The 17,394-nt window shown below is 36.4% G+C and overlaps 1 protein-coding gene across 1 annotated transcript; it reads left to right on the top strand.

Moving 5' to 3' along the window:
* The first annotated feature begins 8,103 nt into the window (after positions 1-8,103).
* Positions 8,104-9,542, top strand: LOC131067545 (pentatricopeptide repeat-containing protein At2g35030, mitochondrial-like). The gene is made up of 2 exons (XM_058002605.2): positions 8,104-8,278; positions 8,372-9,542. The coding sequence occupies exon 2, from the start codon at positions 8,533-8,535 to the stop codon at positions 9,538-9,540; it is 1,008 nt and encodes a 335-aa protein (XP_057858588.2). The 5' UTR covers positions 8,104-8,278; positions 8,372-8,532; the 3' UTR covers positions 9,541-9,542.
* The last annotated feature ends 7,852 nt before the right edge of the window (positions 9,543-17,394 follow it).

The raw sequence follows: 17,394 nt of genomic DNA, 5'->3' as shown, positions 1-17,394 counted from the left end.
AAGTCTTTGAGCTTTTATAAGTTATCTTTGGAATTTATATGGGGAAGATAAAAACTAAAGTCTTTTTATTGTATGGATTATCTAGTTAGAGTAAAAGATCTTTATATTTGTGAGTCTTTGAGCTTACAATATATTTGGGTTGCAACAGTTGATAGGGATTACGTATTCAAAATAATCTTTGAGTTCTTAGTGTGCATAATTCTTGTCCCCGGGTCATTTTTTCAGAAAAAGGGAAGTAACAGAAGACTTTGTTCTTTCACGAACACTTTATTTCCCAGTTAGATTAGTTTTAATATTATTGCAAGATTAGAGTTGTTTTAGTTAAGAAAATTTGTTCTTAAAAGAGAATTAGATATAACTGGTTCTAAAAAAAGAGAACTAAGTTGTTGTTTCATCCCGGAATAGTGTAAAGTTAGCAGGTAGATAGAATAGAAAGTAATTGCAGTAGAAAGGGGGAGTATTCCCCTACAATTAGGAGAGATCATATCTTGCCTTCTGAGAGATATCATCTCAAGTGTTGTTGTGAAATACACATTTTGTGAACCTTCACCAGTCTACAAATTTTTCACCCAACATGTCTATATCCCCTCAAGACAAACCATGAATACTAGACACCTAAGATCTATTGTCCTTAAGCTTCCACTATTCCCTTCACCAAAACCAAGAATATAGCCCCACTAGACGCACATGTCCCTTATATTTCTCATGCGCACAACCACTTACTAAATTTAGTAAGTTTATACTATTCACGCACATTCTAACTACCTCCATCCCAACCCTTCATTCCCTCCTAGATCCTAGGGATATCCTCTCAACCATTCTCCACCACTAATCTCATCTTTAGACCTTGACAATTCATTTCCCTTCTCAAATTCTATAAATTTAGACATCCTCATCCATTTCCGATCCATCATCACTTAAGATAAGTACATGTCAAATCTTGTAGTTTTCAAGCAAAGGAGCATCCACATATCATGATCAATTGGAGAAATCAATCATAGTGACATTTATGGTAACATTTGAGTTTTATGCTTATGTTATTGCTTTATTTTGAACTTCATTGTGAGCTCTTTCTGAGGTTTTGCTTTCTTTGTTTGGTAATTGCATGTATTTTTTTGTTCCATTTTGGCTTTCAAATCATAGGCATTATAAAGACAATAAAAAAAACATGTAATTGTTGTCACGGGGATTTGCACCCGATGCAAGTGTGAAATTCTTGTAATCTTGTGACACATGGGACTACTCTCAGGTTGTGGGTATCCTATTGGGAGAGTAGACCTCTGGATTATAGGTCGGCTTCCTATTTGATCACCTAAAACTAACCCGCAAACTGACTTGAGAAAAGAGGTAGAAGGATATGCATAAAATGAAACTACTGCTAAAAAGGTGATCCACCAATGACTGAAAATGACTTTGCTATGAGAATGAACTCACAAGAATCCAATAATGAAACTAAATATTAACAAGTCAACACTGCATACTTTGCATAAACACCTCTTGTGAAAGGTTTTAGTCTTTTTGATATTTGTATGAAGGAAAACACGGTAGTTTTCACAACTTCATTTACCAGATAGCATAATTCAATCATTGATCTGCACTATAGCATGCTAAACCATGAATTAAACATTGAAGGAAAAGAGATAAAATGAAGGATTATTTAATAACAATCACAACTATTTCATCCAAAACATTCACAATAATGTTTAGAACACATAAAATAAGAGAAGGAACTAGCTGTCTATTAAAAATAAGGAGTCTTTCTCATTACAAAATCTGAATAATACTCATGAAAATCTGAAAATACTAATAAATAATGAGTTACAAGAGAAATAATATCTGTTGCTAGATAGGTACAAAGTCCAGAATTAGAGAAAAATGAGTGAAAAAAGAAGACTTATACAATCTGCCTCTAAAATTCAAAATTTTTGAATTTTGAATTTTGGCTCTTAATTTTTGAATGTGCTGGCACAACCTCCATCAAATCAGGTACCTAACAGCTAGTGAACTGCTCCAAATTTTTCAAAATCACTTCTCCTAAGTGATTCACGAGCAAAACAAAAAACACATAAAATGAGGACTCAAACTCATGGAAAATGAGTTAAAATAGGCTCAAACTCTAAGTCAACTCATAGTTGACCCATAAAGCACTCAAACTGCACTAGAAATCCCCAAAATTTGGAATATAACTCATGCAAACTCCACCTCAAATCCTAATCCCCAAATGCAAGAAAGGATAACTCAAAGTCATGATACCTCTTCTAGTTGGACTCTACTTTGCGTTTCAGATTAATTTTATGATTACCACTTTCAGTTCAAAGAATTTCAATTTTATAAAATGCAAAGATAAAACCCTACAAAGCTCTAGTTAACAATTTCAAAACAAGTGTTTAACAAACACTTGAAGAATTTACAAAAAGAAAACCCATGGCTTAGAAATGGAATAAAATTTTATAACAAAAAGGAAAAAAGCCTTACTTCTATGGAGCATATTTCATTAGGGTTTTCAAGCCCTAAAGAAAAAAAGTAAAATGATGAAAAAAATACTTTCATCTTTTCATTATATCTTCTGCTGGAGGGCACTGCCATGGGAGTGCTAGGGTTTGTGCATTGTGTTTTTAGAGGTTGAAACTCTGCTATTTTCATTGTGTAATGGCTTTTCCAGGAGACTTTTGCATAAAAAGTGAGGTAAGTTTGCCATTTTCTCATATCTGGCTTTCCTTAATCATTTTGACTATATATGACCGCCTCTCTGTGATCTCACGACCGTTGTTTATCTTTTCTTGATATGAGATGGGTCATGATTTTGCATGTTGTTGCTTCATTTTTTTGCTTCCCCCTTCCTCTTTTCTACCATTGGGAAAACCCTAGGGTTTCGAGCTTGAATGCATTTTAATGACCGTTGGTATTTGAGATTTGATGAAGATTTTTGACAGGGAAAGTGAGGTAAGTTTATCTCCATGATACTTTTGTTCAAGATCTGGTCCTGAACTCTTCAAACTCGTTATGTATTCTTCATTATTGTTATCTCTGCTTTTGTACAATGGGCTATGTATATCTGCTCTTTTGACCACTGTGAATGACTGCATTTTAGAGGCTATAACTTTACTTTGAACCTTTGTCTTTTGATGCTCTGGGTCTGGTTTCTATCAATACGCTCAGGAATTTCCATGTATTTTCAAATTTTCATGATTATTTTGGGTACCCTTTATTCTTATGAATGTGAACACAGGGGTTTGATGACTATCTTTTCCTTCTTTGACTGTAAACTGGAAGATGAACTACTTAATGACTTATTGTTGCTGAATCTGGACAAAGATAGACTATATTTGACAAAAGGCTGCAATATTAAAGTTACTATCTTTTTTGAGCTGTTACAGACTCCTTGAAGAGTTTGACCCTACTACTAGTAATTAGTCACTATTATTTGACTATTTAAAACTATCTCTTGTGGGTTGCTTAATGCCTTTAAACCCTTTATAGACTGTCAAGATAACCTGATGATGCTGGAAATGAGTCCCGAATTTTCCATTGTGATAACTCATGCTAGTTGTGAGCTCAAAAACTCTACCTTTCCTCACTGTGCTATTCTTCAACATGACTGTCATTTATATCTCTATTTTGATAGAGATATTTGTAGCTTCAAGATGACCCATGCATCACTGACGACTCATACCATTTTGGACTTGGTCTGATCTGTATTCTGTTTATGTATGCCACCTTGACAAGGACTGTAACTTTGTATTCTTAGATCACTATGACCATACTTTCATACTGTTTTTAGATACATAATGATGTCTCTCATTTTTTCCTGGCACTGTGAGATACTTGAATGACCCCTCCTTATGCATTGTAGGTCTTTGATGCTTGATCCCCACTGTATTTTTTGTCTTTATGCTGATTGTGATCTCATACTATGACAGGTAAAGTTTTTTATAATTTCACATTGATTTGTGTTGTCCTTAAATGTTGCTATAATGCTTTTTCTGACAGTCTATTGACATAAGACAATTATAAGACTGTATTTTGACAAGACTATTCATTTATGGCTTTGACATGATATTTTTATCTCTTAATACCATCATAAATTCTTCATGGCCTTTGGACTATCATCTAACCCCAGTCTTAGGATGCTGCCATAAACCTTGTATTGGCATTTATGATTGCTGTCATTTGTGGCTATATTAGAATCCATTCTCACTATAACAACTACCATGACTAGTAGTAATTCCATTGTTGTTCACTGTCAATGTCTGTGATCAAGAGATTGTTACATTTTTAATAACTATGACTGCACTATTGTCAGTGTTGCTTTAAATCTTTTGTCGTGGTAGAGTCTCAACATTGTCCTTTGATAGCTTCTCATGCCATCAAGCCTTTGTGCTCTGTCCTTTGACTATGATGAGTATATGCTCAACCATGTATTACTCTTAGCTGCCCCTATACTAGCTGTGATTATTAACTCCAAAAATTGGGGACCCATTGCTCTTTGAGGGCTATTTACTGTGAACTCATGGGTGCAAATGCTCCTATACACTATCCTTATGCCTTTGACAATGGATGTTGCATTTTATGACTGATCTAACTTTTCTTACCCTTTCTTGGATGCTTGTAATTGCATAGCAAGGTGAAGATCAATCAGTCATTGATATTGTCCATGGCATTTATTGCACTTACTGCTTTTAATAGTGCATTCCCTTTGGTGATATAACTATTGATGTCTTTTGAGGTGACTTTCAAGACAACCATGCTACTGTATTTTCTCTTGGCTAGTAATATAGACTGTATACTCTTTGTCCAGTGCTGATCTATTATGCTACTGCTCTTTTTTGATGATAAATTGGGATGAGTGTCAACTCATGAATAAATGGACTGTAACAAATGTTAACCCATACTAGGCCTTGACAGCTTATTTGACAACTTATATGATTTCTATGGCATCATTAAAACTCTTTCTCACTATATATATTGCTCCACTATGTGTTGCTCATGTTACTATATCTTCCTTAGATCATTGAGGAAATGTGTGTGATTTGGGACTTGTCAAGATGACCACTGCTCTAATCCTTGTGTACTTTTAAGACTGTTGTCCTCATACTTTCTTTGGACTGTCTCCAATGCTTTTACTGATGATTCCTCTTATCATAGACTGATTTGTCACTATGAATAACCTTGAATGATTGCAAATGCACCATCAAGGATAGTATATCTCTACTATGTTTATGTTCCTTAATCAATCATAACTATACTCACTGTCCTCCAAGGTGTGCAATAGTCATTTCCTCTGCAGTATCTTTATAAATAACATGCTTTGGTTGAACATTGTTGTCATGGTCTCTAAGAGCTTTAATAGTGAATAGGTTCCTTTACTGTTTTGATTTTCTTTTGTTGTGACAGTCACAAAAATAGGGATGTTGCTCACTACTTAATTGCTCACTGTTTTATAACCCACTGTCTTCTTCTTATGTTCATTTATGTCACTGTGACTTTTTTTAATTCACACAACAATCCTTTGTTAATCTCCATGATTATATTCTACATGGCAATATCTCTTGGCATTATTGTCTTATTTGCCGCTACTCGTCGATCACTACAACATGCTTTTGTGACATTCATAAGAATTCTCTGTATAAGAACTCTCTGTCACTGTTCTTTGACAGTGGGATGTGACTGTATCATACCTCTTCCTTTTGATGGGTGATCTAGGACTGTCAAGGGCTGTCTTTATAGCTGCTTTGGAAAGTGTATCCCAGGTATACATCTTCTTATATTGCTTCAAAATCTGCCCTTGTCTATTAATTGTTATATATTCTTTGACTAGGCATGGGTTACTATGTATTGACTATGATAAACATTGTCACTTGTATTTACTGTCAATACTACTTCATTGTCCAAGAAGGTTGCCGCCCTAGCCTTTCAATGCTTGATTTGTTAAATCTTTATGACTGTTCTCAGTTTGACGACTTCTCTAAATACTGCTTTTCATTATTCACTACTTTGTTCATCCTTTTTCACTGTGTCATAATGTGTTCACTTTTATTTGTTGAATTTCACCACTAGCACTGACTGTAACTGCAATATGGTATGCTGAGAAGTGGTTTTCTTTGATTGAGGCATCAAGGTTTCGCTTTAGGACACGATGGTTATCAGAGCATTATGATTGCTCTAGATAACTATATGTCCTAAAACAAAATCTTGATACCTCTTTGGAACATTACTGATCAGAAACCTTTATGAGCTGGGCTCAACCCTTGTGAGAGCCGCATTTTACACCACTCATAATTAGCTGATAAACAATCATGTTACTTTTCTATATTTGCACATGAAGCAAACAAGTTAGACAAAACAATGCATATCTGATTTACTCTTGATGGTTTGATCTGATATTTGTCTCCTAGACCTAATGAAATGTTAACTATTGTGATGCACATGAGGGATAGTTTACATATTTGTAGATGCATGTGCAAATATGGAATGATGGCCCTTCATTGCTCTAACAACACTTTCTCAAATGCACGTACATGACAACAAGGAGGGACAACTGAAGACAAGATGAGCATAGGACTACAGATACTACATGACAAATTAAAAAGGGCTCGTCATTCAAGCAATGACAAGTCACCCTTCTTTCTCTGCATTTTTCTTTACATTTGCATCCGCAAGTACTTAGTTTATTACTTATCTGCACCACCAGTTAGTCTCACGGCTTGTGTGAGACATTGTACATTCATTTTTAATAAAGATTACTATTTTTCAGAAGAATGTGTATTCTCCCACTGTTCTAAATTTGCTTCATGAAGATGTAATCTTCTTTTTCTCTTTTCATGCACATGAATGTAATAATAGCAGAATAAATATGTATCTTTTGTATGTTAAAAAACACTAAAGCTCTACTTGATTGAGCTTGTCAGTGAAAATAGGTAATAGTAATAGTTGTCCTATATGATGTTGCAAGAACAAATGCAATAAAGTACTTTTAAATTCAACATTGAAAGGCTTATAGCTATGAAAACCTTTTACGAATTCTAGGTGATGTCTTTGAACTAGGGCCACTCTTTCAAATACAACTCTAAGAATCACAAACAAAACATTTCATATATTTAGACACAATAATGAAGTGTGAAGGGTTAAATTAGCTCTATATTGAAATTTTTTAGGTTTGGGGTTCATTTTCCTAAATACATATATGAACCATGTCATTTGTGTAATTGCAAGTTTGATTGAAGATGAAAAATATATGAAATTATAGACTAGGATTAGTCCTTAATAAAGAATTCAAATGAAAACAAATAATTACAATGATAAAAATTACTTTACCTTTCCTACAAAATACCTTTAAATTTTAGTTTTATATACATTTTAAGTGTGATAATTAAGTACAATGCAACTATACAATACTCTACTTTTTAATATTCACCTTAATTAAGATAGCAAAGTAAAATGTTTTGAGTCAAATTGAAATTAAATAACACAACATCAACACTTTATAAAGCAAAAATATTAGATCTTAGAGGAAGGGGCCCGATTTCCTTCCATGTTTCAATTACCGTACATTGGATTTCGCTAATTAAAAGTCCATTAAAAAATCTGGTGCACATATAGCCACCCATTAGTATACCTAGTAGTTGGAAAAAAGGTTAGTAATTAGATTAATTGTGCAACTTTATTGGTATCAATAGTGCATGATTATTGGGGCATTTGTGCATAAGTATTGAATCAATTGTACAAATTTTTTGGTCGTTAAAGTGAATAGCTAACCAGACAATAGAAAATATGTAGGGATGCCAGCTCAAAATGACCACTTTTTGACCCTTGCTTGCATAAGAAATCCCATGATGTTCATCGTAACTTTTGAGAAGCCAAACAATAGCTATAATCACTTAAGTCACATACAAAGACAACAAAATAAAATTGTCAAAATTTGACATACCATTTAGAAACTTAAGATGCACTAAGTTAACTATAATGACTATTGATACCTTCTTCTATCGTCCAATAGACTATCCCAAGTTTATAAACATTTAAAATCTTATATTCTATTAATAGAATTCACATGCGGAAAGGAAAATGGTTCCCACTCCAAATACACCTTTTGAAGGGTGAAAAGGAAAAAAATGGGGTTACCTCAAATACACATTTTGATTGGGAAAATTTTAAATTTGAAATGGAATTGCAAGTTGAGATAGTTGGCAAAAGTGTTGGGAGTCAGTCTTCCTCTTCCTTGATGATGCAATCTGAAAGGTAGATTAAAAAACAGAGAATTTCTTCCACAAACATTCTGGTAAGTTGTAACCTGGAGTTCCTCTATAATAAGTAATTATATTTTTAAATCCATCTAGCAATTTGTGAGGAAGCAATTCCATGCCACTGGCAGGTTTAGAGAGGCGTGATTTGAAAGTGGCGTGCAGGGGTGGGGGTGTGGCTAAAGCGGTGCACGCCCGTTCGATAGAGAGGGAAGGAGGATGGTGGGTGGAGGTGGTGAAGGCTTATGCCAGATTCGGCTGCGTGGCGGAGGCGCGCAGAGTGGTGGAAGGAATGCGAATGCGATTGCGAGCAGTGAAGGGAAAGGAGGAGGAGATTGTGGTGGTGGCCTCCACTGCTGTCATCACAGCGTATGCAGCGCAGGGGCGGATGTTGGCGGCTCGGGAGGTGTTGGTGGGATTGCTCGCAATCGGAATCGGCGTTGACGCGGCGTCGTGGATTGCCATGATCGCGGGATATGCGCAGAACGCCCAAATGGAAAAGGCGGCGGAGCTATTTGGCATAATGCCGCCGGGAAAGAGAAATGTGGTGACATGGACGGCCATGATTTCAGGGTATGTGCGCTGTGGTTCAGCGGCAGCCTCTAGCGCTTTGCGTTTATTTTATCAAATGCCCGTGCAACAACCCAACCACGTAACCTTCGCCGCTCTCCTGCCTGCCTGCCAACATTTGGAGACGTTGCAGGGCATCCATGAGCAAATTCTGCGGCGGGGGTTTCAATCCAACCTGTTCGTGTGCAATGGGCTTGTTCACATGTATGCTAAACTGGGGGCAATTGGCGTTGCACGCCAAGTGTTTGACAAAATGGCAGAGCGGAATGTGGTGTCGTGGACGGCCATGGTGGCTTCATATGCGCGAGTAGATTTGCGGGAGGCGCTGAGGCTGTTCTGGAGAATACCGCAACCCAACGTGGCCTCCTGGAACGCCATTATTGGGGGATGCATGCACCATGGCTTTATCGCGGAGGCGCTCCTCCTCTTCCACCGGATGCCTCGCAGAAATGGAGTTTCATGGAACATAATGATTGTGGGATACGCAGAGAGGGGGAAAACAGAGGAGGCCCTGAAACTCCCGGAGCAGATGCCCACAACGGATACCACTGTTGCTGTCGTCTCATGGAATTCCGTGATTGCAGGATTCGCAGACAAGGGAGAGGAGGAGGAGGCTCTGAGGGTATTTCGGGTGATGCAAAGGGAAAGGGAAAGTGTGATGATGAAGCCAAACTCTAAAACCTTCACACTTGTTCTGCCTTTGTATGGCAAGAGGGCGAGTCTGAAATAGGGGAAGGAGATCCACGGGGCCATAGTGAGAGCGGGTGTAGGAGGCGGGCGAAATGTGTATGTGAGTAGCGCAGTGGTGGACATGTACGCCAAGAGTGGAAGCATAGGGAGCGCCCGCAAGGCATTTGAGCAGACAGGGGAGGGGGAGCGCGACGTGGTGAGCTGGAGCAGCATGATAATGGGGTACGCTATGCACGGGCAGGGGAGGGAAGCGGTGTGGGTGTTTGAGCGGATGCAGGAATGCGGGAGGCGGCCTGACCATGTGACCGTGGTTGGAGTTCTGTGGGGGTGTGCACAAGCAGGGCTCGTGGAGGAGGGCTGGCGTTGTTTCCGCTGCATCGAGAAGTCCACCATGGAGCACTACGGCTGCATGGTTGATCTTCTCTCCCGTGCTGGCCTCCTCCACCACGCCCTCCACCTCATCAACACCATGCCAATGAGAGCTGATGCAACTGTTTGGGCTTCTTTGCTAGGAGCTTGTCAAACGCATCTTAACCTTCAATTAGGAGAATATGTCGCACACCAGCTTTTTCAGCTCGACCCTCAAAACCCTGCTCCTTACGTGCAGCTGTCAAATATATATGCAGCAACCGGAAGCTGGGAAGCCACTCAGAGGGTACGTCAAATAATGAAAGTCATGAGATTCACAAAGAAGCCCAGCTGCAGTTGGATTGAAGTCAACAAACAGATCCATGCTTTCACTTGCTTATAGAAGTATAATGGAAATAATTGCAGTCCGGAGAAATCCCAACAGGCCACGCACCATTAGTCATTATGCTGGTGTCTAATGGAAGGATTTTTTAATTTATTATTTGTTAAGTTTTATCATAGTGTGTAAAAAATATATGAAATATTTATTATCACAAGTAATTTTATAAAAAACCAGCATTTCTACTGAAAGGAGCTGCAATCTCAATAGAAAATTATATGTTAAGTTACGGAGTATTATTTTGATCTCTATATGTATGAAAGTAGGCAAATAGTGCACTTTTTTTTGAAATCACTAAAATCACTTGAAATCAAATGTTACGAGAGAAGAAAATGCTTGATATTTTTTTTTGTAAAGCCACACATCAATATCAATTAGACCACACAAATTAAACTAAAAATATACAAATTCATGTAATTCATTTAAAATAATATCCTAAAATGACATACCTTCCCACATAACTCTCTTAGTATCTTCCCTTCACTCAAGTCTACAATTTTTTACTTCTAAGACAAGTAGATCTAAATTAACAGCAGGGATTTTGTTGATATCTTTTGGATAAGTGCTTGAAGACCACGCGTTAGATAGAATTCGTTTTTAAGTTAAGAGGAGAATTTTTATAGATTTTCAATATAGTCTTCAATTGCTTAATTTTATCATCTACAAAGAGAGAACATTATTTCTTATATTATTACAAATAGAAATAAATTAAATAAAAACCTTGAAGTGAAGAGTCCTTAGAAGTAGAGTACCAAGAGATGGGCAGCCAATTTTGATCCAAGAATATCTTAAAATTAAGGTAAGAAGCCAAGGCATAAAAGAAAAAGATCAGATACAAGATGGCCTCAATTACTCATAATCCATTGAAAATGCCATTTTACGACATTTTCTTTTAGTCTAACCAACTCCTTGTCTTTTATTTTATCATTGCTTTCTCTTATAATTGTGGGAGGATGGAGACCATACACGAAGTGATTTGTTAATGGGAGTTTAACTCTCTAAAATTTGAATTCTTGTTTATTCTCTTAAACAATTTAAGTTGGTTGAAGCATAAAAAATTACAGAGACAATAAAATGGCTTGTGCATTAATTTTTGAGGGCACTTAAGGGGATTCATTTTAGAGTGGCGAAGACATCATCAGAAGTCATTAGGAGAAAATCACCATAACATTGCTGCCAACTTTGAAATTTAGAATAATTTCATTGAGAGTAGTTGTGGTAGAGAGCCAAGGGTCTTAAGAATCTTCCATCAATCAAAATGACTTATTTTCATATGATACAAGAGAACCATGCCAAATGGAATCCCACTTCACTTGCAATGAGATAGTTATCCCCAAACATAAATAGACTCATTGTCCCCTTCTTTCCTATCTAGTCAAGTTCTTAATTGACAAAAGGGCTAGGGATGGGGCAAATAGGGAGAGAGGTGCTCATGTTGTTTGTCTAAGTGCATCAAAGACTTTTGAGTTCTTCTAAACCATGGGAAACATTTTGAGAGATTCAAATGATTAATGAATTTTTAACCCAAAATTGTGTTAGTGCTTATGTTGCCTTAGGAAGACCTCATTTGGGATTAAAAATTTGAAGAAAAAAAACAAAATAGATTTCTAACAATACCATGCCACTTGCTAAACTCACAGGGGCTTCACTTTGGGAACTTGGGTTATATCACACGTGTTCATAGCTCGAATTAAAAACTCCCTATTTTCCCCAAATATTGTATTTTTTCATAACCCGATTTAAACCCCCCCTATTTTCACCAAATGGGCAATATATTGTTGTCAATTTTTGGGATATTAAACCCCCCAATATTGCCTAGCTAGTGAAGCCCCCATGGATAAACTACACTTCATAGCAATAAATCTTGAATTTCAAAAATCTTTGACATAGATTTAGTTTATTCTAAGGAAAGATCTTGGTTTCCCATTTTAATTTCTAACATATTACTTCAAAATATAATTTGTAATTGATGTAACCATTACACCTCCATAAAATACAAGTGCTTATTAATAATTTTATATGATAAACTGCCTCAAAGCTATGTTTGAAAATTAAGTTTTTTCAACTTTCTTTGAGGGGAATTACATTCATGGTAGAAGGGGCAAGGGGATGATCAAGTGTAGGACTAGGGACATAGTGGACAAGCCAAAGGCTTGTTCAAGTTTCTCTATTTGCTCCATTCTATTGCCATTGCATAGGAACAATCTATTATATTGATCCATGTTATGTCAAGATTTACATATATACTAGCATATGTACATTTTAATTTTTTTTTATCTAAATTATGTTGAGAGATATTCTTCTCGAGAAGTCTATTAAACTAATCTATCAATCATTTAATTTATAAAATAATAGTAATTTATAAATGAATATGCTTATACATCAATTATTTAATAGTAATTTATATCTAAATATTATCAAATAATAGTAATTTATATCTAAATATGCTTATGCATCAATTATTTAATTATGAATTTATTGCTCATTCAAAGTAAAGATATGAATGAACCTCCTTAATATTAAATAATCAAACTCAGCAATAAACAAATTACTAATATGCCTTCATATTAATATTGCATATCACATGTTAATAATCTTATTAATATCAAATATTTATTATTATTTTTATTAATAATAAAATAAAGTAATAATGATTAAGACAACGATTTTACTGTTATTAACAAAGATTACATCACTAAGGAAAATAAGACTAAGCAAACTCATCGATGGCAACATTTGACTAATATCACAACATCGATAAGCAAGGGAACGATATTTTGAAAGGGCCATGTTGTAAGTTCATGTATAAAGAACATAATTATAATTAATAAAGACTTCAGTATACTTATATTAATCAAATCAGTGATGAAGGAGAGATACAGGTCAACAACTTACAGAGGAAATACCATTTCATCAAGGTGCGATGTTAATAACACATGACTTAAGGTAGCCGATAACTAATGAAGGGACATAAGGGTGTACTCTTTCAAGGAGTATGATGAAGAGTTGGCCTTAAGGTTGCGGTGAAGAGACATATTCTTTCATGCTCATATCTTGATATTTAAGGCTGAACGATACTCATTTCCAAATCATCATCTATTAATTACGTTATAAGCCCATTAAATTAATTAGTGGACAACCCAAAATCATTTAATTAATTAAATCCCTTGTTGAACCTTTCCTCTATTAAATAAAATAAATTCACTTTATTTTATTTAATTCATTACCTTTTTCCTCTACCCTATTAATAAATTCAAAATTGATCAATCCCCCCTCTCATTTAGATAATCAACTAATTCAAATATGTCTCATGTCTCCTACCCTTTAACCACTTTCTAACCTCTTACCCTTGGGTTCTAACTACCCTATCCTCCTTAACCAACCTTATCCTAACCATTTCCCTTCACACATGTGTGCACATTCCTAAATATCTTTTATTTTAAATAAGAGACATTCTCGTATTTGGGTGGTTCCTCCCCAAACAGACATGTGTCCTTCATTCCTCCCCTAGACATGTGTCCCTCTTGGAGGCACTATTGAGCCACTTGTCTTCTTTGAGGACAAGTGTGGAATCTTATTCCACATGGCATTCTTAGGATTACCACTTGTCCTCCTTGAGGACAAGTGTTACACTTCCACAATCCCTTCCTCTCCTCCCAACTCCTATTTAATCCCCTCTTTTTCTAAGCTAATCATCCACTTTTTTCATATGCACATCGTTACTCCACTGAAATTACCACTCACCTATCATCCATATCATACCTCATTTTTATCAATAATTTTTGCATCGAATATCATGGAGCAATATCGAGCATTTGAAGATGTCATTGAGCATACATAAAATCGAGGAACTATCAAATCGAAGCGGCTTGTGGTTTGTATTTGCATTGCTATTTTTAATTCCGCTTTTGATTTTATCATTCTAATCATGAGGTGTTTTGATGTCTTTGTTGGCATGAGACACTGCATTGATGATAAGATGTTGTCATTGATGGCAACTTGAGTCAGATATATTCATAATTCATTCATACCAGAAGATTGATTGAGGTTCGGTGAGAACAACAGGTCATCCAACAGAGTGTACAGTGTTGTGGCTGGCAATTTAGTTGTGTTGAGTATTCTATGTTGTGGATCTCAAAGATGCATCGTGGACGTGTAATATTCCTTATTCTAGGGTTATGGCCTCCGATGTTGAGTGTTGAGTAAGTTGGAAGATCCGACAGACAGTTTTTTTGGTCAGAACAATGTTCATTGACAATAACGTGTGGAGATTATTTGTGCAGATCGTGCAGAGTAATTTTGGTGATTGTTTGTGTGTTCGAGGATGTTAAGTCGACATGTGGGAAGCGTGTGGACAATTTTTTGGTCCGCCTGGCTGTTTTGGATTGGATTGAGCGAACTTGAGTAACATGTTTCATTTGTGTGTTATGCAGTTTTTGGGCTGACATGAAATAGATCTAAATTGTTGTTGTTGATATATATAAGCAATTGATTTGATCATTGTTGATATGGGTAGATATGTGTGAAGTGTGTATGAGCGATTGTGCGTAGTTTGAAGTGCACAATTGAAGGATTTGTGCTCAAGAATACAACAAAATATCAGAACGAAGCAGTGTTGTAGAAAAGAGTATTTTGTGCTTAACCGGAACTGTTTCTGGCATTTGTAGATGTTGTTTATCAGTTCAGACATTCCAATTATTATATGTAATCTTTTGTAAGGCAACAAGCCTTCCAAGGTTGTAGCCCTTATTGTAATTTGACCAGTGAGCTCTAAGCAGTGTGCTTGAATGCATGTGCATTCCCCTCATGTAATATTATTATACTTCTAACAAGGTATATTAATATTGTGGGTCTCAATCCCACCATGGTTTTTCCCTTAATCGGGTTTCCACGTAAAAATCTTGGTGTTATGGTGTTATTGTTATTTTCTTTGTGTTTTTGCACTCTACTTTTATTCATTTGCATTAACTAGTTTGGAGGTTAGATTAAGAATGTTAAAAATTGCAGAACATTGATTCACCCCCCTCTCAATGTTCCTTGATTCCAACAATTGGTATTAGATCCTAGTTCCTCGGAAGAAGCTTAGCATCTTGAGGAGGATTCGGGAAAGTGAATCAATGGATTTTGGTAGTTTGAAGCAGTAGCTTGTTGTAGCACTTGAGGATCTTGATCAATCCCAAGCTGAGGTCCGACAAGTGAAAGTGAACCTTAAGGATGCTGAGAATTTCATTGAAACATTGAAGGATCAGTTGAACAAGTCAAGGGAGAAGAGAAATGAACTTGTTGATAAGCTGAAAGAGAAAGAAAGTCAAAGCATTGATGAAGAATCCTTGAAGGAAAAGACAGAAGAATGTGACAGACTTGTTAGAGATAATACAGTCCAGAAGAATGAAATGGAAGCCATTGTGATGAGATTGACAAAAGAGATTGAGGAAAGGAATAATAATGAGGAGAAGCTTGCTCAGTCCCTGAAAGACAAATACGAAGAATGTTGCAGACTTGAGAGTGAGAATGGACAACTGAAGCTTGACCTGCAAGACTCTAGACAACATGAGGAAGATCTTGAAAGACAAATAATTCTTATTAGATATGATCTTGATGTTGCAAATAAGTATAAGGAGAAGTTCCGGGTCAGCTCAGCCAAGCTAGATGAGATGCTTGCAAGTCAGAAGAATCCTAATGATACTCAAGGTCTTGGATTTGAGAAAGGTGAAAGATCCAAATTAGGATAGTTGAAGAACAACTCAAGAAAGTCTTCGATAAGGCAACTTAATGCTCATAAGTTTAATGGTAACTATTTTGTTTGCAATAAATTTGGTCATATGGCTAGTCAATGCAGAAATAGGATGATCAATAACGATCCATCTTTTACCGATCAATGTTTTAAATGCAATAAGTATGATCATAAGGCAAATGAATGCAAAAGTGTGATGACCAACTTTTAAAATAGGAGAAATGTCAAATGTTATGCATGTAGTAGGTTTGGACATGTTGCTAATCAGTGCAGATCAAGAGGAAATTAGATGAACTTCATAACTAGTCAAGGAAATGTTATTTGCTACGCTTGCAACAAATCCAGTCACATTGCTAAGTATTGCAGAAGCAAAAATGTGAATAGGAGAGGTCTAGAAGACAAGAACAAGAATGCAAAGTCAGATGAGAAGGGTAAAGAAAAAGTTGAGGAGATCAGAGATCACATGAAGAAGACTTGGGTTAAGAAGAGTGATTTAGAAGCAGGAAATGGGTCTGCACCTGATTTTGGTGCTGGAACCTCATTTGGTAACTAAGCTAAGGCATCCAACCTTGGGGGAAGCAATCATGAAAATATTTCAAACCCCCTGTTTGAGATCTGTGCCTGATTCTGGAAGGCTGCAGAGGTGTATGTGATGATCACAAATGTTTTTGACGGATTTCTGGAAGAGTTCAAGAAGAATTGAAGGTCCGCAAAAGATCTTTGTGAAATGCAGAGTATCCAAAAGTGTTAGGGTTAAGTGCATTCATTATACCTAAAAGTTAGGTATGCGAAGAATAAAAAGCAATGTAACCTTTCATCTTTCACTTTGCTTCAAAGTGAAAGAGTAGAAGAACGTATCAAAGGAAAATTTGCAGAAATTTTGAGCGATATCCAAATTTGGTGTGTGATCTTGCATCTGGTTGAAAGGTATTTAACAGTGAAACCCCTTTCGGTTGAAGTTTGAAATTGGAAAAATGGTTGCATCTGGTACTGCAACTCCTTTGGTTGTTGATATCACCGAGCGTGCATGACCAAACTTCAAGAATCATCCATTAATTTCGATTGAAGACGACCCGAAAAGTGCATTTTCATCGGTGCCCTATGAAGTATTGCATATTGAAGACTTTAGGGTATACACGCACTGTCCCATTGAGGAATTGGGATGTTCACAAATGGTGAATCTGTATAATACTTAGCTATCCGATAAGAGTTAGGTGTTTAAACTAGAATTTCAAGGATTGGAAGACAAGGGTTTTAAGCCAAGGCAATCTAGAGGCACAACTCCTTCCTCCGGTTCTGCAAAGCCAACAAGCAAGCCCAAATCTTCAGTCAAGCCACCCGGTGGTGGTGAGAAGAAGAGGAAGACGGTCAGATTTGTGACTGTGGATGACGAGGAAATCAAATCAGATAAA

This window comes from Cryptomeria japonica, chromosome 10 (genome assembly GCF_030272615.1).
Source record: "Cryptomeria japonica chromosome 10, Sugi_1.0, whole genome shotgun sequence".
Taxonomy (NCBI): domain Eukaryota; kingdom Viridiplantae; phylum Streptophyta; class Pinopsida; order Cupressales; family Cupressaceae; genus Cryptomeria; species Cryptomeria japonica.
Note: the sequence above shows the minus strand (reverse complement) of the source record. Positions and strands in the feature narration are given on the sequence as shown.